The sequence below is a fragment of the Neofelis nebulosa genome, chromosome 8, assembly GCF_028018385.1.
Source record: "Neofelis nebulosa isolate mNeoNeb1 chromosome 8, mNeoNeb1.pri, whole genome shotgun sequence".
In the NCBI taxonomy this organism is placed as follows: domain Eukaryota; kingdom Metazoa; phylum Chordata; class Mammalia; order Carnivora; family Felidae; genus Neofelis; species Neofelis nebulosa.
In genome coordinates this window covers 94,479,480-94,504,694 of record NC_080789.1, presented here as the reverse complement: position 1 = coordinate 94,504,694, position 25,215 = coordinate 94,479,480, and the positions used below count along the sequence as shown (strand labels likewise).

The window sequence follows — 25,215 nt, the reverse complement described above, 5'->3', positions numbered from 1 at the left end:
TTATTCAAACAATAAATCTGGGAGTATATTATGAGTATATTTCAGTTTCATCGAATATGTTTCACTATAATCGTTCACCTTTATTTTCACAGCCTTTGGATTCTTGGTAGAGTACTTGCCCTCATCTGCTTCCCTTGTTGCTGGGCAAGGTTTGTGATACTGATGTCTGATTGGTTTTAGACAACTATGGCTTTGAGCCAATCAGGCAGTGAATTTCGGTTCTCTCACACAAGGAAGCACTGAAGCAGCTGCTGATTTATTTTTTTCTATGGGGAGATTATATAAACTAAGAGTATGGCTGCAGCAAGCTCCCTCTTGGGTATGTTTGAAAAATTACAAGGTTCATCTGGAACTGAAGGAGAAAAAAAAATGAGGTTTATTTTTAAAACTTGTTTACTAAGAAAATCTGATAAGTGGTTAATTTGAGAAAAAATATATTCAGATGACAGATTACCTATTTTTATTTTATAATTTTATGTTTAAAGGACTGCAGAATGATATAGTATACGAAAAATTCCCCTTCAATTTACATGAATATTTACTGTTGTAATCCACACATTTGCTTTATTGCTTCAAAAGGGGAGAGCTCAAAAAAAAAACAAAAAAACAAAAAAAAGGGGAGAGCTCATAACATGCTGTGAAAGGCAGTTAAGGAGAAAAAGATGTAGTAATTGTACTTACAACACTTAATATAGGTTGTCAGGAGTCAGACATTTTAATTTCATTAGGTGAATCAAACTGAGTCAGTTCAGTGCAGTAGACAACAAAGCACTTGATGATGCTATCTGTAGTAAATCTTTGGGTCCAAAATACTATTAATTTTTGGAGTCAGATCTATAACAATAGTGATAGGTAGGTATGAAAATAATCTTGTCATTTGGATTTAAGGTTCTGCTGAATTTTTAGTTATAAATGCTTTATAAATATTAAGGATTGTGGATTGTTTTAAAAAAAGAAATTTACATTTGAATTTTACAGATTCTTTCTTATGGGGAGAGAAGTATATTCTTGTTATGTATGGTCCATGTTTGACTCATTCTCCAGTTAGGAAATTGATTTATATTTCTGGAAACATTCAGGGGTATTTAAAGAAAGATAAATTAAAATAGCATGAAAGGTGTATATTTTTATTTATTTATGTTATATATTTAATATGTATTGTATAGATTTAGATTTTATATGCATTTATGTTCTAGATTACTTATATTAGATAAAGAACTTCACTAACATATTTCGGATCCAGGTTTTAACTATGTTTCCCTGACCTTATTGTCTGTCTCCTGTTGCTGGGCAGGAATCAGAATGCTGGCTACTGATTGGCTGAGTTTGTGAGCAGCTCTTGAACAGCCACTTAAATTCTTGAGCTTTTTGAGCAGGCAGATTGTAGGCTAAGACATTACAGCTTTTGGTAATACTTCCCTTTGTTGTTTCATAGCTATGATCTCTTTGCTAGAAAAAAGGGTAAAAGTTGTAGGTGGGGGGGGGGGACGAAGCAGAGAAGAGAATAACGTTTTCACTTAAAAAAATAAGAGGCTTATTGGCCTTTCCTTAAAAATAATTTACCCAAAATTTGAAAAAAATTCCAAGCTATAGATACTTATTTGCAGGTAACATACCCTCTTGGTTACTTAATTATAAATTCCTCTGGTAAAGGTGAAGCCCTTTTTAATGCATTAGAAAAAGATTTTATTAATGACGGTATTTTCCTGTCTGAATATAAAGAATAGAGACCTAAAAACAGTTTTTGACTCTCTTCTTCATGAAAATGTATTTTCTAGAGAAAGTTCATGTTTTACACATTTACTTCTAGATATGGCAGGCATTTTCTACTGTAAAATATAAATGATTTTTCCTGTGGAAATGAATTACAGGCATATGAAAGCTTCATGATTCTAGTGTTGCAATCTAAAAAAAGTAGTTTTTCTTTTGTAGAATAGTTTTGTGAATGGCATTTCAATTCCAGATGACAGTATTTAAACTGATCCTTAGAAATTTATTCTTCTGGTAGTACAGCCATGGAGACTTGTTTGCAGGTAACACACTGTTTCCAAATGTGTATCTTTCTTAAATATACTTTGCTTATGCAAAATACGTTTTTAAAAAGTTATTGCTGATTGGTTTACGCAGATATGGTTGAACTAGTTTGAACTGGTTCATGCTGCTTCCTTATGCTTTGTCTATTTTTCGTTATACTTAGAACCCATAAAATATCTGGTAAATGGCTGTAGTGTGCTCCCTTGTGGGTATAGATGGTAGTTATTTTGTAATTCTTTGTACAGTACTATATTATTACTGAATTGAATGACAACTTAATTGGTAAAAAGCCAGCTTGCGTGGAGTGTATTTATTTTTATTAAATGTTATTTGGTGGTGGCAATTTAAATGTAATGTTTGCATGTTGGATTTCTCACCTATATACAAAATAACAGAAGTATTTGAGAAATTTGTCTCAGATTCTCTAGTTTATGCCTAAAAACACTGTGTATATACATAGACAATTACTAAGTTCTTAATGCATGGAATCTCATTTAATCATGACTACAACCTCTGTGGCAGGTACTGATAATGATACGTCCTTTTTAAGATTGCTGAAACTAATGTTAGGAAACTTGCCCTGTGTCACATAGTAAACACATGGGAGAGCTGGAATTCAAATCCGTGTTTTCTGTCTGCAGAATTCATGTTCTTAGTGGGGTTACTGAAAATTATGAAAATACACACTTTTTTAGAGGAATGCTTGCTTTTAATGCAACTCACAATAACTGTCAGGTATCCATGTAACAGCTGACAAATGTGGATATTATGAGGTCAGAGTCCAAAAGAATTGCAGCTCAGGTCTAAAAATATGTAAAAAGTAACCATACTCCTTAGGTTATAAATTTAATTATTTTCTGTCTTTGAAGTCAGCAAGAAAAAGTGATTACAAAATTTGCATTGTATCTTCTTTGCAGAAAAATTTCCAGTTAGTATGAGTTCGGAATGTATAGTGGGTGGGGAGAAAACTTGAAGTTTTAATGTTAGACTGTAATGAATAACCCTTAAAATAGTGCCTATGATAATTTTGCAGTAAATCTTCTGTTCAATTGAAAGGTAATTTTTCTGAATAGTTTTACTGAGTTCCATAATTAAAAGTCTAGGAAGACTAGGAAATACATTATAAGTAATTGGCTTAAAGTGAACAAATGAATGCAGAACGTACCACAATCTAGAAGTACTGTAATAAAAGTGGTAGGTTTTCAAGCTGTATTGACCTCTGGCAGATAGGCTAGGCCATTGTTTTATGCCTTTTAGCCAGAACTATAGAACACCAGAATCAGACCTGTAATTGAACAAGTTGGATTTATTACTTGTTGCAGTGAGGGAGAATGCTTATCCTTGGGGAAACTGTGAGGCACATCAAAAACCCTAGTATAGGATTTGGGTTTAGTGTAGTAGAGATTGGGTTATTTGGGGGTGAGTTTGAGGAAATAGAGCCTTACTCTGGATTGGGTGCTGTCAAAAAGTGGAGGCAATTTAGGGCGCCTGAGTGGCTCAATCAGTTAAGCGTCTGACTTCGGTTCAAGTCATGATCTTGCAGTCTGAGGGTTCAAGCCCCGCTCCCGGCTGTGTGCTGACAGCTCAGAGCCTGGAGCCTGCTTTGGATTCTGTGTCTCCCACTCTCTGACCCTCCCCTGCTCATGCTCTCTGTCTCTCCCTCTCTCTCAAAAATAAATAAACATTAAAAAAAAGTTAAAAAAAAAAAGTGGGGGCAATTCTATGCTTGGTTATCTCAATAAATCTCTGTAGGGAGGACAGACTACAGTTAGGATAAAGATGTAATTAAAAAAAAATTAGGCATCATTCATTTAGAGGGAGAGGTTTGATATTTCATGGGTTGCACAGTGACCTTGTCTAATTTGGGTGATTTTATGTCCAGAAGGAGAACAACATGGCTTAGCTGTAAGCATCAAGTCAATTTATAATAATGAGATCTAGTTGTAAGTGTCAGATAAGTTCCCAGATGTCAGAGGCTGCTTTTTTCTCCCTCTCCAGCTAAAGCAAGTGTATCTTACCATCATTCCTACAGGTAATGGTGATGATAAATGAATATACAATATGAAAGCAATATTCTTGCTTCCTGTATATCTTAGTCCTTAAAAGACTTCTGTTTTATTCCCTTAGAAACCGGTTACATTGTTTTCTCCAGGACCGAGTCCTTGCACTCTTTCTTGCTTGCCTTACTGCACTGGTTAGATGTTAACATACAAATGGTATTAGAGAACATCCTTGTTTTGGTTCTGATCTTATTTCACTGTTACGTATGATATCTGTAGGGTTTTTTTTTTGTAGATAACTTTTATTATATTTGTTTTCTTCTAAGTTTTTTGAGAATTTTAATTTTTTTTATTTAAAAAAAAATTTTTTTAACATTTATTTATTTTTGAGACAGAGAGAGACAGATCATGAACGGGGGAGGGGCAGAGAGAGAGGGAGACACAGAATCGGAAGCAGGCTCCAGGCTCTGAGCTATCAGCCCAGAGCCCGACGCGGGGCTCGAACTCACGGACCGCGAGATTGTGACCTGAGCTGAAGTCGGACGCTCAACCAACTGAGCCACTGAGAATTTTAATTTTGAGTCAGTGTTGAATTTTGTCAAATGAATGGTCTGTGTCTGTTGATGATCTGGTGTTTATTTTCACTCTCTATTCTGTTTTTGCAGTGAATCACATTCCTTGAAGTTTCTTTTTTCCCCCTTTTGTTAAATAGGGAATTTATAGTCTCATAGTTCTGAGGCTAGAAGTCTGAAATCAAGGTGATCCAGGACCTTGCAGGAACTAGGAATTAAAGAAGGATCTATTCCAGACCTTTCTCCTACCTGTGATTTGTGACAGCTTAACTCCAATTTTTACATGGCTCTCTGTGTGTGTATCTGTATCGAAAATTTCCCCTTTTTAAAAGGATACCAATCATTAGGGCCCACCTAATGACCTTATCTTAACTTGATTACCTCTGCAAAAAGTATCTAAATAAGGTCACATTCTGAGGTATTGGGGCTTAGGGTTCTAATTTTTTATCAAATGGACACCTTGGTTGGGCCTGAATAAAGCCATAATGCTTCATGACTCAATCTGCATTGCTTGATGTTTTTTTTAGTATGAGACCAACTTCGTATTTTTTTAAGGCGTTTCACGTAGTCATATTACTTTTTAAAGAAACTTCTAGCTACTTTTAGAGAAACTCACATGTGAAAGAATAAGTCACAGTGGAAATTAGAGAATATTTTAACAGAGCAACAATGAAAATATGACACATCAAAATATGAGATGCAGCTAAAGCAACGTTAAAAGGGAAATTTATAGCTTTATGTGTATTACAAAAGAGGAAAGATAGAAAATTAACAATTAATGTTTAACATGATGTGGAACTGCCAGACTGTTTTCCAAAGCAGCTATACCATTTTATAATCCCACCAGCATTGTGTGAGGGTTTCAGTTTGTTTGCTTCTTACCTATACTTGTTATTCTCTTTGATCATAGCCATCCTGCTATGTGTGAAGTGTTATGTCATTGAAGTTTGATTTACATTTCTCTGATGACTAATAACATTGAGCATCTTTTCATTTTTAGTGCTTATCGGCAGTTCGTCTATTGGCAATTTGTAGGTCTTTAATTAATTAATTAATTAATTGATTTTTTAATTTTTAATGTTTATTTAGTTTATTTTTTGAGAGACAGAGAGTGAGTGGGGGTGGGGCAGAGAGAGAGAGGGAGACGCAGAATCTGAAGCAGGCTCCAGGCTCCGAGCTGTCAGCACAGAGCCCGATGCGGGGCTCGAACCCACGGACCGCGAGATCATGACCTGAGGCGCATTCTGACGCTTAACCCACCAAGCTACCCAGGCGCCTCATCAATTTATATGTCTTTTAGAGAAATGTTTATTCAGTTCCTTTGTCCATTTTTAAGTTGGGTTACTTTTGTTGTTATTCAGTTGTAATAGTATTTAGTATTTTTTAGATGCAAGTCTCTTAGATACATGTTTGCAAATATATGATTTATAAATATTTCCTATTGTGTGAGTTGTCTTAGCAAATTTTTGATGATAATCTCTTGTAAATATGTTTATAGTACTGTTAATCTAGATATGCCTGGTTGCAAATGTAATCTTTCCTCCTGTGTTCCTTAGTTCTCTTCTCTTTTTCCTTATCTTTGTACCTCTTTCCCATTCCTCTGCTTTCATTCTCTTATACTTTTCTTTTTCTATCTACTTTTTTACTGCATTTACTTTTTTTATGCCAATGTATCTCCTCCAGACTCTGAATCCATTAGCTTACTAAGAATTAAAACTAGAAACTAGTCACTTTTTTCTTTTACTTTTTTTTTTTTTTTTAATGGTATGAATGGTCGTTATTGTTTGCACAATGGAAAGTGCAAGAGGAGGGAACATGACAGTTCCAGCTCCAGGGGTGGCTCCAAAGACCTACTCTTTTGCTGTCCCCCCAAAAAAGCAAGTCATTTTTTTTCCTAATGCTTCTTAATAATTGATCTTCTATGGACTGTACCTGTCATCAGTTTTATATTACATAAATCCAATTAATACGAAAATTAACACAGCAGGGATTATTATGCTTTGTATATCATTATTTCAAAATTACATGAAAGTGTGCTTGCTTATAAGATCAATTTGCAATTTGTCTTATGATTAGGTGGCTTCTGTTTTCATTATTAAACTCTCTTTCTTTCTCTTTTTAAAGATTCAAAATGGATAGTATAGAAGAACCTCAGAAAAAAGTCTTCAAGGCTCGAAAAACAATGAGAGTGAGTGATCGTCAGCAGCTTGAAGCAGTGTACAAGGTCAAAGAGGAACTGTTGAAAGCTGATGTCAAGCTATTAAATGGCAACCATGAAAATGGAGATTTGGACCCAACTTCACCTTTGGAAAATATGGATTATATTATTGACAAGGAGGAGGTGAATGGCATTGAAGAGCTTTGTTTTGACCCTGAAAAAAGCAAATCAGAATGGAAAGAAACCTCCTGTACCTTAAATGTTAATGTAAAAAATAAGCAGGATGATGACTTAAAGCATGAACCTTTGTCTCCTAATAATATAGCTCCTGAACTAGTCTGTAAACTGACTGCTGAACCATCTTCTGGTGAGCCAGCCTCTGGTGATCTGGCTATGGGAGATCCAGCTGCTGGAGATTCAGCCCCTGAAGATCTGGCCTCTGAAGTACTAACCTCTGGTGATCCTGCCTCTGATGATCCCACTTCTGGTGAACCCACCTCTGGTGATCTCACCTCTGGCGATCCCACCTCTGGTGGAATAGTCTCTGGTGAAACAGTCTCCAGTGAACCATTCTCTGGTGACTTGGTCTCTGGTGAATCAGTCCCTGGTGAATCAGTCTCTGCTGAGCCAGTGTCTAGTGATCCGGCCTCTGATGATTCAGCCTCTGGTAATCTGTCCTCCGAAGCCCTGGCCTCTGATGATCCAGCCTCTAGTGATCCGGCTTCTGGTGATCCAGCCTCTGGTGATCCAGCTTCTGGTGATCTGCCCTCTGACGAACCCACTTCTGATGAACTGACTTCTGAATCAGCCTTTGATCCTACCTTTGAACCAAGTTCTGTACCAGTTTGTGAATCTGTTCCTGAAACTGACATTACAGAGCCTAGTAGCAATAAAGGTGGTGATTTTCTTGAGAAAAATAGTGATGATGAAAAGTTAGACCAAATTTTCTCATTTGACGAGAAAAATAAGGCTGATAGTAATGTTGATGGCGATGAAGAAACTCTAGAAACAGATGATACAGTTATTTGTTCAGATCTACCTCCTGAAAATGAAAAGAAGGTAAAGGAAGATACTGTCACAGAACCTGCTCTTGGAGAGGAGGCTATATCTAGCAGTATGGAAATTGACCAAAGTGAAAAGAATGAAAATGAAAATTCTGCAGACCTTTCAGAAACCATTAGTGAAAATGTTACAAAAGATGAGAAAAATGAGATTATCTTGGAAAACACAGATTCTATGGAGACAGATGAAATCATTCCTATTTTGGAAAAGCTTGCACCTGCCGAAGATGAACTTACTTGCTTTTCTAAAACTTCTCTTCTTCCAATTGATGAGACAAATCCAGATTTGGAAGAGAAGATGGAAGGTTCTTTTGGTTCACCATCCAAACAAGAAAGTAGTGAGAGTTTGCCAAAAGAAGCCTTTTTGGTCCTTTCTGATGAGGAGGATATTTCTGGTGAAAAAGAGGAGACTGAAGTTGTACCACAAAATGAAACATGCTCTCCAGGTTAGCATATTACTTAAGTTTTATAAAGATTTTGATTAGGTTTGATAAACTGCTTAATAAAGCAGTTTTACAAAGTTAAAAATTTTTTTTAGTTGCTGAGAAAGTTGAGAACGATGGTGACTGGAATGATCTCTTAACTTCATAGATTCTTAACAGAATTTAGATTTACAAAGTATCTACTCTGAGAGCAATATTATGTGAAGTGACAAGAAGGGAGGTAAAATAATGGGAAAATATGGCTCTTGCCCTTAAGGGGCCTATTGTCTAGGAATAAAGAGATGAGATGGACCAATATAATACTGTGAGATAACAGTTTTAAGTCAGTACATAATTGATCAAAGTCCTAACAATTGGTTTTCCTATCACTTAGCAACCAAGTAACTTAGAGTGGATTAATTTGTTTGCTTCGAGTATAACAAATCACCTTTTACAATTGATTTTCCCATTTTTAGTATTCTTTGTCTGAAAAACAACACCACCATTGCTAAAATCCAGAAACTTGAAGCCTGATAATCTATTTAATAAAGGCTTCATCTGTTTGCTTTCTGAGCCCTCTTGATTCTACCAACTTACCCTCTTCCTCTGCATCTTCTGAATGATCTCTCTGTAACTTAAGTCTTTTATTTGATTTTGTTCTTCTCTTTCATTGGGTCCCTGTTACTTTTAGGTTAATTCCAAACCCCTTATATGAAAGTATATAAGCTCCATAATTTGTTCAAAAGACTATCTTTCCATCTTTTTTATTATTCCTAGAGAAAAAGGAAAGAATGAGAAAAATCCTATTTTTGCTTTCATGGTCAAACTCAAATATCACTTCCGTTTGAAACTTCTCAGTTCTTTTCATAGTGGCATGAATACCTTTATGTCCTTCTCTTTGCCTTAGAACTCTGTGAGAGGAGTGACCTTGTAGCATTAAACACAGCATTTGGTTTCTAGTTTGTTCAAAAGAAGAAAAAGAGGCCTAGGAGACTTAGGGGATGTTTTTTTCCCCAATAGATCATACCAATTTTTGGAGGTAGAGATTTTTTTGTTATTAAAAGATGACTTCATTTCCAAAGAGTATTTATTCATTTATTAAAGCTGTCTAGAGAGACAGGCCAAGCTCTTCTTGGTTCTGGGGATTTAAAGATAAAATTTAGTACTTGCCTTTAGGATGCAGACAAGAATTCAATCACAGGACATTAAATAAAGGCTGTGAATACAGTTAATAACGTTAAATTGGTATTCTGGGAGTTTATAGAAGGGTAACTTTATAAAAACATAAATGTATTCAGGAAAGCACTTTCCTTTCATTGTCTGCATAATATAGGGTTTTAGTGAAGATAATCCCTCTTAATTGCATGTCCATCCTACTTGCTCAGGCCAAAAATCTTGGAGCCATTCTTGTTTTTCTCTGTATTCCATATACCATCAGTCCATCAGGAAATCCTATTGCCTCTACCTTCAGAATAGATGTAGAATCCAGTCTCTTATCATCCACTACTGTCCCCCTTGCTCTGAGCCACCGTCATCAGGTCAAAATAATGCTCGGGTCAGTGCTCAGTGAATATTTGTGGAGTGAATGAATAATTGGTAATATAAGAGAAGTGTATTATGGAAGACCTTGGTTACAATGCTAACACATTCTAACAGTACTGCGGAGCCATCGAATGATTTCAAGCAGAGGAGAATGATATGATGAGGTTTACATTTTGGAAAGATAAGTAACCATGTTTAGGGTGACCTTAACTCATTCATTCAGTAAGAACTGTTTATAGAGAGAGTGGTATTAGGGCAAGTCCTTAAACCACCTTTTGGTAGACTATATAAGAAAGTCATAGCAAATTGCATATTATTATTTCATGAGTTTATACATTTTACCTTTATGTCACGACTTGATATTGGGAACCATCCTTCCCACTCAATACTGTTAAATGCCAGGACATGACTATTAAGCCATCCATGTGGTTATTTACTTTTAGACTTTTATCTGATTTTATGCTATTAGCAGAGTAAGTGTAGTGATAGATTTAATTTCTTAGCTGATAAGTAAACTTTTATTTCCTGTCTTCCCTTCCCCAATCCCCCAAGGAAATTTTGTGTATAGTACGTTGAAGTATATTTTCTTCATTGGTCTTAAAACTGTGCTCTGTTCTCTTTACATGGTAGTGAAATCTGTTACGGTAGTTACAGTAGTCCCCTTTTATCAATGGTTTCATTTTGCATGGTTTCAGTTTTTGCGGTTTTAGTTACCCACAGTCAACCATGGTCTGGCAGCAGATGATTCTTCTGACTTACTGTCTTTAGTATTGACTTTCTGGGTCAGGGGTAGTCCAAATCTAGATGGTAATGCCTATGTCATTCACCTCACTTCATCTCATCACATAGGTATTTTATCATTTCACATCATCACAAGAACTGTGTGCAGAACAATAAGATATTTCAAGAGAGACCATATTTATATAATTTATTACTATTATATATATAATACATAGCATACTATATATTATATATATAAAATTATATATAATATATAGCATGCTATGTATTATATATATAAAATTATATATATATATATTTCACCTCACTTCCTCTCATCACATGGGTATTTTATCATTTCACATCATCACAAGAACTGTGTACACAACAATAGGATATTTTGAGAGAGACCATTTTATATATATATATATATATATATATATACACATATATATATAGTTATATACAATATATAATTATATACGTTATATATATAATAGTGTATGCTATTATAATTATTTTTAGTTATTGTTGTTAATCTCCTGTACCTGATTTATAAATTAAATTTTATCATAGGTGGGTATGTATAGGAAAAAAATGTATAGGGTTCAGTTCTATCCATGGTTTCAGACCCTCACTGGGGGTCTTGGAACATAGCCCCTGCAAATGAGGAGGGACTGTAGCACATGTCATTTTTGTTGCTTTGTACCTTCTGAGGTATTACTTTCATTTTTCAATTCTTGACTAATTTTTAATGTTTTCAGAACAGAGTTATAAATTGAAGTACTGAACTCTGGCTCTTCCCTCTAGCTACTAATGTTTATTTGCTGTACTAACAGGAAAATATAAACCTCTGTCATTTCAGGCACTTTAGCAAATCTGTCTTAAATATAGCAGTTATGATGGCTATGAGCAGCAACAAAAAATAATGAAAGATACCAGAAAGCAAATAGAAAACCATTTTAATTTTACAATAGTAAAAGAAAGACCTAAAAAGTATTGCAGATACACTGAGTAGGCCTGAAGACACTGTCATATTGTTGCATAGTACTGTATGATAACTGATGTTTACCAGATGACTAAAATCATAATCTGTTTATTAAGAAGGCTAGGAAAATAAAAATTTCTCTCTGGAAAAGTTCAGGCAGCAGTAGAGGAGATACACATAATAGTTTGTCTTCCATTCACTCTTACGTTATGGACTCTTTTTTCTCTAGCTCCTGTTCCATCTTTTTCCTCTCTTTCAGAGCCGTTCTTCAAGTTACAGTAATAGGCTAACACTATATTTTCCTTTTCCTAATTACTCTTCAGTTGAATTTTGATTTTCATCTTCCAGCATCCCTTCCTAATTGTTATTAGCGAAGTGACATTGATGAACAGGCAATTTATAGAAAAGGAAATACAAATAGCCAATAAACATAAAGATTCTCAACTTCACAAAGCATATCAGCAAAATGTGGCATTATTGATAAAAGTGAAATTTGTTTTTTGAGTGGTATCATAATTTGGAAAATAAAGACTCTATAAACTTTCATCTCAAGCAGTCCAGCTACTCTGTGTCTCTGGAAACTGGGTACTAAGAAATTCAAGAATCACCACCCTCAGTATTAAAATCAGGAGGATTTGGAAAACTATATATAGAAAAATAATGCTTTGTAATGAGTTTGTGATTAGGGAGCAAAACAAATTTTCATTTCATTGAAACTGGAGTTGAAGGATAGGATCTTAAGATATTTCCAATGAGCATAGTAAATGGAGAGTTAATTTTCTAATGCTTTTTATTTTTTTAAATTTATTTTAAAGTTTATAAATTGGTTTAGTAGGGGCACCTGGCTGGCTCAGTGGGTAGAGCATGTGATTTTTGATCTCAGGGTCATGAGTTCAAGCCCCATGTTGGGCATGGAGCTTACTTAAAAAAATAGTCTTAATAATCTTTATGTGCTCTGTTAACTGTTTTGTTTTGACTATAGTCATGGTTTACAGCTTTATTGTTTTACCTTAGCGTGAAAAAAATATTCTTAAGGGTCTTATTAATAGGTTCATCAATGATCCTGTTTTCACCTAAAAGGTCTTTTCAGTCATTTTAGCCTTGACTTCTACCATCAGGTTGTTGGGATTTAAACTTTGCTGTTTGGAGAAGAAATGCCTTATCAAAATCTTTATATAATGCTATATTTCTTGTGATTACTTATTTAATTTTGGTTGCAGAATATGAGGAAACACCATGCATTATTGAAACCACTGGGGAGCCAGTTGCAGTGATGTAAGGAGGAAAAATAGATACCCAAACATGTTAGTGAATTGTTCTTCTCCCCAATTTGATGTTTATGTTAATTGAGGAGATATAGATTGATTTACTAAAGACCCTTCTGGTACCTCTGGGATTTTATTTGTGTTAATAATGCAATTGTATAGACATTTTTAGCAGTATTTTTTGGTAGTATTCTTTAGTTATATTTTATTATATGCCTTATGAAAATTTACCTTTTTGTACATTGGACTTTTCTCATCTATATGATGGCAGAAATAATGTATAGGATTATACTAAGGATATGAAGTAATGTATGTCATGCACTTAACTCAGTTGTTGGCACTGGCATCAATTAAATTAAGCTTTCTTTATCTTTAGGGTAGTTTTTCCATTTCCATTTTATAAACTATCTCATATCCATTAAAATAACTTAATGATTTAATTTGTCTCATTAAAATTTTAGGTGTTTTGAATTTGCCGGTACTTTGTAATTTTTTTTTGTAATTGTCACAACTACTACAGTACTTTAGTTTTAATAATTGAATGTAATGGAGTCTAAATGCTTTATAATAGTTTTCGCATTTTATTAACCTACCGTTGACAGTAAATTACTAAGCCAATTCTTTGTTTTAAAATCTATAGTGTGAATTTTCTTCCACATTAAGAGCTTTTAAAAGTGGACTTGGGCATTCTGTGCTCTCTTTTTATTCCTAAAATGTCACATTTTGAGACCAATTTTATTTTATTAAAAAACAATTTTTTTTTTACATTTATTTATTTTTGAGAAACAGAGTGAGACAAAGCATGCGAGGGGGAGGGGCAGAGAGAGAAGGAGACACAGAATCCAAAGCAGGCTCCAGGCTCTAAGCAAGCGGTGAGCACAGAGCCTGATGCCTGATGCAGGGCTCGAACCCATAAACTATGAGATCATAACCCGAGCCAAAGTCGGACGTTCAACCGACTGAGCCACCCAGGCACCCCAAGACTGATTTTATAAAAGTTTATTGACAGGGTAGTTAATACCAAAGTGTAAATTACAATGAGCTGCTATGAATGCCAATGTAAGTAAGATTTCCTTTTTTATTTTTGTTACAGCAGAAGTAGAAACTGACGAAAAGGACAGCAAACCTGAGGAAGAAGAGAAAGTAATAAATGAAGATGAAAGACCTTCTGAGAAAAGTAAGCATGTACAAAAAACTTGACCTGTTTAAAAAAAATAGTAATTCAATGTTTCTTCTTTTAAGGCTCTGAAATATACTTTAATTTCCATGAGATGACTTAAAAAATGTTTTTAGTTTAAGTGAAACACAGTTCAATCATTTTCTTGAGAGCTAACCCAAGGATTTTTGAAAGTATTATTTCATATACTTCAGTGTTTTTTTTATACTTTTCATTGTTCCATAAGAAAGATTTAAGCTTAATATTTAGTAAAGTACTATCTGAATGTCTTGAGATAAATTGTGTAAGGTTTATATTTAGAGTATGGGACTAATAATTTTCTCAGGAGTGATATAAACAAATGAAATTATGTATCTTAGTCTCCTTAAGGTACTTAAGCTTCATGAGATGGGGAATTGATGGAATGGGGTGTCATTAGGTTTATAAGATTATCATGGGGTTAGAAGTCAGGATACCTAGGTTCTATATCTTTCCCTGTCGTTCTGGTTTCCATGTATGACATATAAGTTATGATTACAAGAGAAGTTATAGAAGAGAATTGGATTTTAAGAGTAGGCACATAGTTATATGGATATAGAGAAAAGTGAAGAGGGATAGTTATGGTTACATAAGGACATTTCCATTTAATAAGTGGAGATTTTAGTATTTTTACTTTTTATATATTGAAAAAGAAACCAGGTAATAAAATTTGCTTATGATCTCATGAATGTTACCAATATATGAAATATAAAATTTTTAAATGAAGATCTTTGAATATCTTTACCAAATTGACTTCTATAATGACATTGATTTTATTTTTATTTATTTGACATTCATTAGAATATATTAAGAATAACTATTCTTATGTTATTTTTCTAAAGCTAATGATTAAGAATTTTTTTCTAAATTTATTGAGAAAAAAATATACTGAAAAGGAAGAATTAAATAATTAAAGCTATGCAGTTGTTAGAAACCTGTGACATGAGAATGAATAATATATTTTGTCAAAGGATTCATGTGCAGTATAAAGTTTAGGAAAGGGAATGAATATGAGCTGATTTCTCATATCATATCATATTCATATTTTAGGTGATTCTCAAGGAAAGAATATTTATGTTTATATTATACATTGCTCGGCCTTTAAGAAGTTCTTGTTTAATATATTGAAAATCATTTGAAGCTCAGAGCAAAGAAGCTACCTACTCACTTTTTTTTTTTAAGTGTATTTATTTTGAGAAAGAGAGAGAATGTGCGCAAGCTGGAGAGGGGCAGAGAGGGGCAGATCTCAAGAACAGTGAGATCATGACCTGAGCCAAAATCAAGAGTCAGATGCTTAACTGACTTAGCCACGAGGTGCCCTTACCACACATTTCTAATCTCAAAAACAATTCATAAAATAACTGATTGAGAATGGTATTGTTGTGATAGGTAGGAATAATACTTTGCTGAGAGTGGAGAAGAGGCATTAAGGTCTATAATAAAAACCTGATTAATCATTATGCTTTTTGTTCTCAGGTGAATTTTCCAGAAGAAAGCGTTCTAAGTCAGAGGACATGGACAATGTACAGTCCAAACGTCGTCGATACATGGAAGAAGAATATGAGGCAGAATTTCAAGTGAAGATTACAGCCAAGGGAGATATTAACCAGAAGCTACAAAAGGTGTTACAGATTATAAATCAAAAACCGTATTAAATAAAAAACATGACTATTTTTATTCTATTAGGTTTTTGACATTATTCTGTATTTTACTGGTATATTTGGGTTTTTCATAGAGAGAACTTGACAAAAATAGTTGAGCTTATTATTCTCTATAATTTAAAAAACTTTCTGATTCTTTTTTAAGATTTTATTTTTTCTTCTATATTGAACTTTATTCTAGTGGAAATATTAGAGTCTTATATGTTAACATTTTAATCTTTGTTACAAGCTGGTTTCATGGTTGTAAGTTCCTATATTGTAAGTCTTTGTTATGTACTTTAGGCTTAGTATTAAAAATGATAGGGACAGAGCTTTAGAATGACTAGGGAAAGGGAGTATTTAAAATGTGGACTTAGGAAACGTCAGCCAAATCTATGAAGCTAGAGTTAGAAATACTGAAAATACATAGCATTTGATATATTTTTCAAAATGTGTTAACAGATATGTATGAAAACTGCCTTTTAAAGAAGAATATGAAACTCAGCTGAAATTAATTTTTTAAGGTCTTGTAAATTTAATGATGAAATAAATTATAACTAATCTAGGTTTTAGGCTAATGTCCTTCCATTAAGATATAGTATAAATATACACATTGAAAAAAGAATAGTGAGGCAATAAAAAGTAGCTTTTTTTTCCTTCCAACTTTTAAATTTGTCATATGGAACTAATAATGCTTACTTAGTCTTTTTTATAGCGTTGTTACAAATATGAAGATAGGCATGTGAAAGAATTTTGAAACTTCTATTTGAAACTTCTGTGTACTGAGAGTTTACTCCTCTGCAACAGTATTACTCAAGTATGGACCGTGGACATGCACTATGTATTATTCTATTTGTTATGGATCCAAAATAAGATAAATATGTAAATTGTGAGTAGGCATTCAGAAATATTTTATAGAAATTTCATAGTGCAGTGACGTTCTTACTGTCTCAAAAAAATATCATCTGCAACAGATTAGAAATTTTAAAAACTGGTCCTTTCCTTTAATTGATTTCCTTTGAATCACAGTAGAAGATACAAGAAATAAATATTAAAACTTCAGTTTAAACTTATTTATAAAATTTCACCCTCTCGAAATTTTCTATTTTTAGTATAATTGTATCATAGCAGATATTACATCTGTAGAAGTGCAGGCTTTCAGCAGATGACATTGTGTCATGAATGCCAGCATGTTTTTCATTAAACTAATCAATACCATCAGTACCGTCTTATTAGTACATAAGAATATGTACAGTTTGCTGCTTGCTGAAATGCCTTCTTTGCTGTAACAAAGAAATGTGTATCTCTTTAGGTTGTACAGTGGTTGCTAGAAGAAAAATTGTGTGCGCTACAGTGTGCTGTATTTGATAAGACTTTGGCAGAATTGAAAACACGAGTGGAAAAGATTGAATGCAACAAGAGACATAAAACAGTTATTACTGAACTACAGGTTTGTATACTGACTTGAATTGTATACTTGTGTCATTATTTTTGTAACTTATTTTTGAGGGCACATTTTCCAAATATTAGAAGTAAAAGTAGTCTCCATTAGTTTGCTAAGGCTGCCATAAAAAAGTACCATAAACTGGTGGCTTAAGCAACAAATGTATTGTCTCATAGTTCTGGAGGTTAAAAGTCTATGATCAAGGTGTTGGAAGAATTGGTTCTATTTGAGGTCTGTTAAGAGAGAATCTCTTCCATGTGTCTCCTCTAGCTTCTGATGGTTTACTGACAGTCTTTGGCATCCTTGCTTTGTAGAAGCTTCATCCTGATCACTGGCTTTGTCTTCACATTTCAGTTTACCTGTGTGTGCCCAAATTTCCCCTTTTTACAAAGAAACCAGTTGTTTTGGATTGGGGCCCACCCTACCCCAGTATGACCTTATCTTAACTAATAACCTTTTTAAAGACCATATTTCCAAATTGAGTCACATTATGAGATACTTGGGCGTTCAGACTTCAATGTATGAACTTCTGAGGCACATATACACAGTTCAACCCATAATAGAGCTTCAAACCTATCTTAGTGGTTTTTAAATATTTTTTAGTCACTGAAGAAAGGCTGGTAGTATCTAGCATGGCCTAAGTACCAAATAATATTTATTGTAAGTGATTCTGTTTATATTAATCCACTTCCTCCCACAGATCATATGTTATAAAGATGTTAGTTAATTTATGTTTGTTAATAATTGCTACTTCATTTTTTATTAACTATAACTATATATTAACATGCAGTGCCAGAGCTTCTAATTGACTGAATTGAACACATGATAACATGCTGTAGTAATTCATTTTATTCCAAAACTAAGAAATTGGAAATTTTTATCAGTACATTCATTCTGTCGTAGGTAAATGTATGGTTTCTATTAGGCTTTTCTGAAATTGGAGCATAGTCTATAGATGATGAGTTTGCAAACCACTTACAGAGGTTTATTGTACAAATGAGGTGGGCGCCTGGGGGGCTCAGTCATGTAAGTGTCTGACTCATGATTTCGGCTCAGGTCATGATCTCTAGGTTCATGGGCTTGGTCCCCATGCTGGGGACACAGAACCTGCTTGAGATTCTCTTCCTCTCTCTGCCCCTTCCCTATGTGTGTGCTCTCTTTTCTCTCTCTCAAAAACAAAGAAATAAACATTAAAAACAAGCAAACAAATGACGGCAAAGTGGTCCATGAAAAGTGACTGTTTTCTAGTTATAAATTGCATCCAAAAGTGACTAGAATTTATGTTTATATTTCTCAGCCTAAAAGTTCTTTTTCTTGGTTTTATATTGTTAATTTTTTTTAAAGTTAGACTTTTTTTAAATAAGGTCTTTGTAGTAATTTTGTAATTTAGAACAACACTAGTCCTCTTTCTTCCTTTAGCAGGTCTTTCTAATAGTAGTAGTGTTGTTTAATTACTAAACTTTATTTTACTAATACTGTTGAGAATTTTCAATTAGAACTTTAAAATGTTTGAAGATTTTAAAAAGTGATTTCATTGTTTCTCATTTTGTGTTTTTAGAACATGAGATTTTGACTCTCATATTCTCATGTAATATGCAAGTCCAGATCTCTTAATATTTAATATAACTTTGCACTTGGTGTTTCTTGGTAGCCGCAGAATCTGAAGTTTTTCAACACCAAACCAAGCTTTCTTCCACAAATAAATCCACTTCCCATTGTTCCTTTTATTTGTAATTCTTGAATTCTTAGAAAAATTTTCCAAGAATATCTTTCCATTTTCCTTCCAATTGATAGTTTTTGAGTTCTTAGAAATAGATCTCTCAGTCATTTCACATATACAGTGGGTTATCAAATTATAACTTTTTAATTTCTTATTAATATCTATCTCTGGGGTGCTTGGGTGTCCCAGTCAGTTGAGTGTACAAATCTTGGCTTCAGCTCAGGTCATGTTCTCACAGTTCGTGGGTTTGAGCCCTGCATCTGGCTCTGTGCTGGTGGCACCAGAGCTTGCTTTAGATTCTCTCTTTTAGTATCTCTCTGTCTGCCCCTCCCCTGCTCATACTCTCTCTCTCTAAATAAATAAATAAGTAAACATTAAAAAAAAATTTTTTTTAAAGCCTATCTTGTTTCTTCTCACTTTCCACAAGGTGCACATCCACTTCTATGTGGATTCTTTTTCCAATAAATATAAGTATAATACTGTAAATGTGTTTTCTTTTTATAATTCCCTGATTATAGCAACAACCTTTTACATGATTACTCTGGTCCTACTTACTAAGTCCTTGCTGGACTTCCCAACTGCTGTACTCATCTTTCTAAAATACTGTTTGTCTCATTCACCTCCATATAGTCCAGGTTCCTCAGTTGAGTGCTACTATTCATATTTTGATTTTAATATTTGGATCTCTTAGTTTTTGATCCACTTTTCCTAATACCTACCAGTTGTTTCATTGTCCTACAGTTTATCAGTGTTCATAGTATTTTTATTTTAGGCTTTCAACTTCATATTGTTTCTCCCACTCACTTACCTATAATGATCTGTCCTTAGCCATGCCATTCACTTAAATTTTACTGAGCTTAAATTAGTACCTGTTTCTGTGTTGTTCTGATATTTAGTTTTTTATGGAAATAAAATTCAGATAATAAAATAACTGTTTTGGTCTACAGTTCAGTGGTATTAGTATATTCACATTGTTGTGTGACTGTCATCTCTATCTAGTTAGAAACATTTTCATCAACTCAGGAGAAAACTTTTGTGTCCATTAAACAGTCACTCCTCTTTTTCCTTCCCCCTACTCCTTGGCAACCACTAATGTGATTTCTGTCTTATTGATTTGTCTAATTGATTATCTCTATTCTGCATATTTCATATGAACAGAATCATACAATATGTAACTTTTTGTGTTTGGCCTCATTCAAAATGTTTTTGAAGTTCATACACAATGTAACATGTATTTCAGTACTGCATTCTTTTGGGCTAAGTAATATTTAATTATATTTGTATGCTATTGAAAGTGTTTGTATACACTGAAAATAAGTAAGTATTCAAGATGTTAAATGTAATCTCTAATCACTTAAGGAAAAAGCTAAAATACACACACACACACACATACACATACATATACATATACATATACATATACATATACATATACATAATGAGTGTGTAGTATATAAACGCTTGACCCTTGAACAACACAGAGGTTGGAGTGCTGGCCTCTCCCTTGGTGCAGTTGAAAATCCATGTGTAACATTTGACTCCCTGAAAACTTAACTACTAATAGCCTACCATTGCTCTTAACCCTTGCTGCTGAATTTTTTATTTCAATTATCATACTTTCTGCTGCACAATTTTTATGTTTTTTTTTTTAGTAGTAAGAAGAGTTTATTTTATATATATATTTATGTGTGTGTATGTATATATACATTATATATATAATGTATATATACACATATATAATTTTTTATATATCTTTTTAATTATATATATATATATATATATATATATATATATATATGTATGTATGTATAATTTTTTTTTTTTAAGTGGGCTTTATGCACATCCCGGGGCATGAAATCATGACCCGGAGATCAAGACCTGAGTTGAGATCAGGAGTCAGATGTTTAACTGATTGAGCCACCCAGGCGCCCCTTATTTATTTACTTATTTTCAAATTTTTATTTAAATTCCAGTTAATTAACATATAGTATAATACTGGTTTCTGGAGTAAAGTATAGTGATTCATCACTTACATATAACACCCATTGCTCAACATAAGTGCCCTCCATAATACCCATAGGCCATTTAGCCCATCCCCTGCCCTACCCACCTCCCCTCCAGCAATCCTTAGTTTGTTCTCTATAGTTAAGAGTCTCTTATGGTTTGCCTCTCTTTTTTTTCCCTTTTCCCTGTGTGTTCATCATTTTATATCTTCAGTTCCACACGAGTGAAATCATATGGTATTTGTCTTTCTCTGACTTATTTCACTTAGTATAATACACTCTAGCTCTGTCCATGTCATGGCAAATGGCAAGATTTCAGTCATTTTGATGGCTGAGTAATATTCCATTGTATATACACACCAAATCTTCCTTATCCATTCATCAGTTGATGGAGGTTTGGGCTTTTTCTATAATTTGGCTATTGTTGATAATGCTGGTATAAACATTGGGGTGCATGTGCCTCTTCAAATCAGTACATTTGTATCCTTTGGGTAAATACCTACTAGTGCAATTGCTGGGTCATAGGTATTTCTATTTTTAACTCTGAGGAACCTCCATACTCTTTTCGGAGTAGCTGCCCCAGTTTGCATTCCCACCAACAGTTAAGAGGTTTTCCCCTTTCTCTACACCCTTGTCAACATCTCTTGTTTTGTGTGTTACTAATTTTAGCCATTCTGACAAGTGTGAGGTGGTATCTCATCCTGGTTTTGATTTGTATTTCCCTGATGATGAGTGATGTTGAGCATCTTTTCATGTGTCTGTTGGCCATCTGAATGTCTTCTTTGGAAAAATGTCTATTAATGCCTTCTGCCCATTTCTTACTAGGATTATTTGTTTTTTGGGTATGGAGTTTGATAAGTTCTTTATAGATTTTTGGATACTAATCCTTTATCAGATATGTCATTTGCAAATATCTTCTCCTATTTCATAGGCTGCCTCTCAGTTTTGTGGATTGTTCCCTTCACTGTGCAAAAGGATTTTTCTTGATGAAGTTCCAATAGCTCATGTTTGTTTTTGTTTCCCTTGTGTCCTGAGACATGTCTAGTAAGAAATTATTCTGGCCCAGGTCAAAGAGGTTGCTTCCTGTGTTCTTTCTCGTCTAGGATTTTGATGGTTTTCTTCCTGTGTTCTTTCTCCTCTAGGATTTTGATGGTTTCCTTTCTCAAACTCTGGTCTTTCATCCATTTTGAATTTTTGTTTTATGGTATAAGAAAGTGGTCCAGTTTTCCCAACACCATTTTTTTTTTTAAGTTTATTTACTTATTTTGAGAGACAGAAAGTGAACAGGAAGGGGCAGAGAGAGGGAGAGACAGAATCCCAAACAGGTTCTGCACTGCCAGCGTAAAGCCCATTGCAGGGCTCAGTCTCACAAACTGTGACATCATGACCTGAGCTGAGAGTAAGAGTCAGACATTTAACCAACTGAGCCACCCAGGCACCCCCAACACCATTTGGTGAAGAGACACTTTTCCATTGGATATTCTTTCCTGCTTTGTCAAATATTAGTTGGCCATATATAGTTGTGGGTCCATTTCTGGGTTTTCTGTTTTATTCCATTGATCTTTGTGTCTGTTTTTGTGCCAGTACCATCCTGTATTGATGACTACAGCTTTGCAATATAGCTTGAAGTGTGGAATTGTGATACCTTCAGTTTTGCTTGTCTTTTTCAAGGTTTCTTTAGCTCTTCAAGGTCTTTTTTGGTTCCAAGCAAATTTTAGGATTATTTGTTCTAGTTCTTTGAAAAATGCTGGTGGTACTTTGATAGGGATTGCATTAAATGTGTAGATTGCTTTGGGTAGTATAGACATTTTAACAATGTTTGTTCTTCTAATCTATGAGCATGGAATGTTTTCTCATTTCTTTGTGTCCCTTTCAATTTCTTTCATAAGTGTTCTACAGTTTTCAGAGTACAGATGTTTTACCTCTTTAGTTAGGTTTATTCCTAGGTATCTTATTGTTTTTGGTGCAGTTGTAAATGGGATCGACTCCTGGATTTCTTTTTCTGCTGCTTCATTATTGGCGTATGGAAATGCAACAGATTTCTGTACAGTGATTTTATATCCTGTGACTTTGCTGAATTCATGTATCAGTTCTAGCAATTTTTTGGTGGAATCTTTTGGGTTTTCTACATAGAGTATCAGGTCATCTATAAATAGTGGAAGTTGGACTTCTTCCTTGTCAATTTAGATGTCCTTTATTTCTTTTTGTTGTCTGATTGCTAAGGCTAGGATTTCCAGTACTATATTAAATAACTGTGGTGACAGTCAACACCCCTGTGGTATTCCTTATCCCTAAAAGCTGTCAGCTTTTCCCCATCAAGGATGCTATTAGCTGTGGGTCTTTTGTATATGGCCTTTATGATGTTGAGGCTATGTTCCCTCTATCTCTGCTTTGTTGAGGGTTTTTATTAAGAACGGATGCTGTACTTTATCAAATGCTTTTTCTGCATCTATTGACAGGATCATATGGTTCTTATCCTTTCTTAATGTGGTATCTCACATTGATTGATTTGCAAATATTGGACCACCCTTTTGTAGTCCAGGAATAAATCCCACTTGGTTGTGGTGAATAATTCTTTTAATGTACTGTTGGATTCAATTTGTTAGTATCTTATTGAGAATTTTTGCATCCATATTTGTGAGGAATATTGCCTATAGTTTTTCAGTGGGGTCTTTGTCTGGTTTTGGAATCAAGGTAATGCTGGCTTTGTAGAATGAGTTTGAAAATTTCCTTCCATTTCTATTTTTGGAACAGTTTGAGAAGAATAGCCAATTTGATTACTGATTCAATTTCTTTGCTGGTTATAGGTCTGTTCAAATTTTCTATTTCTTCAGGTTTTAGTTTTGGTAGTTTGTGAGTTTTCTCTATTTCTTCCAGATTGCCCAGTTTGTTGGCATATAATTTTTCATAAAATTATCTTATAATTGTATTTCTGGGTTGTTGGTTGTGATCTCTCCTCTTTCATTTGTGATTTTATTTTTTTGGGTCCTTTCTCTCTCCATCTCTCTCTCTCTCTCTCTCTCTCTTTTTTGATAAGTCTGGCTTAGGGGTTTAACAATTTTATTAATTCTTTCAAAGAACCAGCTCTTAGTTTTGTTGATCTGTTCTACTGTTTTGTTTGTTTGTTTGTTTGTTTCCCTATAAATTATTTATACTCTAACACTTATTAGTTCCCTTCTTCTGCTGGCTTTAGGCTTTATTTGCTGTTCCTTTTCTAGCTCCTTTAGGTATAAGGTTAGGTTGTGTATTTGAGACTTTTCTTATTTTTTGAGGTAGACGTGTATTGCCCTGTACTTCCTCTTATGTCTACTTTTGCTGCATTCCAAAAGGTTCTGGAGTGCTGTGTTTTCATTTGCTTCCATATATTTTGTTTTCCTTCTTTAATTTCCTGGTAACCCATTCATACTTTAGTAGAATGTTCTTTAACTTCCATATCTTTGTGGTGTTTCCAAATTTTTTCTTGTGGTTGACTTCAAGTTTCATAGTGTTATAGTCTGAAAATATGCATTGTATGATCTCAGTCTTTTTGTACTTGTTGAGGCCTGATTTGTGACCCAGTACGTGATCAGTTCTGGAGTCTGTTCCGTGTGCACTTGTAAAGAATGTGTTTTCTGCTGCTTTAGGATGAAATGCTCTGAATATATCTGTTAAGTCCATCTGGTCCAGTGTATCATTCAAAACCATTGTTTTCTTGTTGATTATTTACTTAGATGTTCTGTTCATTGCTGTTATTGGGGTGTTAAAGTCACCTGTCATTGTTATCAATGATTTTATGTTTGTTATTAATTGATTTATATATTTGGGTGTTTCAAAGTTGAAGGCATAAATATTTACAGTTGTTAGATCTTTTTGGATAGACCCCTTTATAATGATATAGTGCCTTTCTTCATGTCTTGTTACAGTATTTGCTTTAAAATCTAGTTAGTCTGATAATCGTATGGCTACTCTGGCTTTCTTTTGATGTCTATTTAGCATGATAGATGGTTTTCCAACCCCTTTCTTAAAACCTTTTTTTTTTTTTAATGTTTATTTATTTTTGAGACAGAGGGATAGACAGAGTGTGAGCAGGGGAGGGGCAGAGAGAGAGGGAGACACAGAGTCCGAAGCAGGCTCCAGGCTCTGAGCTGCCAGCACAGAGCCTGACGCAGGACTCGAAGTCACGAACCACGAGATCATGACCTGAGCTGAAGTCAGATGCTCAGCCAATTGAGCCACCCAGGTGCCCCCATCCCCTTTCTATTTGGACGTGTCTTCAGGTCTAAAATGAATCTCATGTAGGCAGCATATGTATAGGTCTTCTCTTCTTATTCCATTCTGATACCCTATGTCTTTTGATTGGAGCATTTAGTCCATTTACATTCAGAGTGATTATTGATAGAAAAGAATTTCATGTGATTGTATTACCTGAAAAGTTGTCGTTTCTGGAGATTTTCTCTATTCCTTTCTAGTGT

The 25,215-nt window shown here is 34.2% G+C and overlaps 1 protein-coding gene and 1 non-coding gene across 6 annotated transcripts in view; both read left to right on the top strand.

Annotated features, from left to right (window-relative positions):
* The window catches only part of ATF7IP (activating transcription factor 7 interacting protein), a 121,025-nt gene that overhangs the window by 44,944 nt on the left and 50,866 nt on the right, over positions 1 to 25,215 (top strand). For 4 of the 5 annotated variants that reach the window (XM_058743601.1, XM_058743599.1, XM_058743602.1 and 1 more), the window contains exons 2-5: positions 6,731 to 8,271; positions 13,856 to 13,939; positions 15,434 to 15,579; positions 16,910 to 17,047. In XM_058743601.1, coding sequence (XP_058599584.1) covers positions 6,738 to 8,271; positions 13,856 to 13,939; positions 15,434 to 15,579; positions 16,910 to 17,047 — 1,902 coding nt within the window. In that variant the 5' untranslated portion in view covers positions 6,731 to 6,737. The remainder of the gene's footprint in view (positions 1 to 6,730; positions 8,272 to 13,855; positions 13,940 to 15,433; positions 15,580 to 16,909; positions 17,048 to 25,215) is intronic. The other variant, XM_058743600.1, reaches the window with a different exon arrangement.
* TRNAK-UUU (transfer RNA lysine (anticodon UUU)) lies at positions 12,337 to 12,409 on the top strand. The gene has a single exon. It is a non-coding gene; the product is annotated as a tRNA-Lys (tRNA).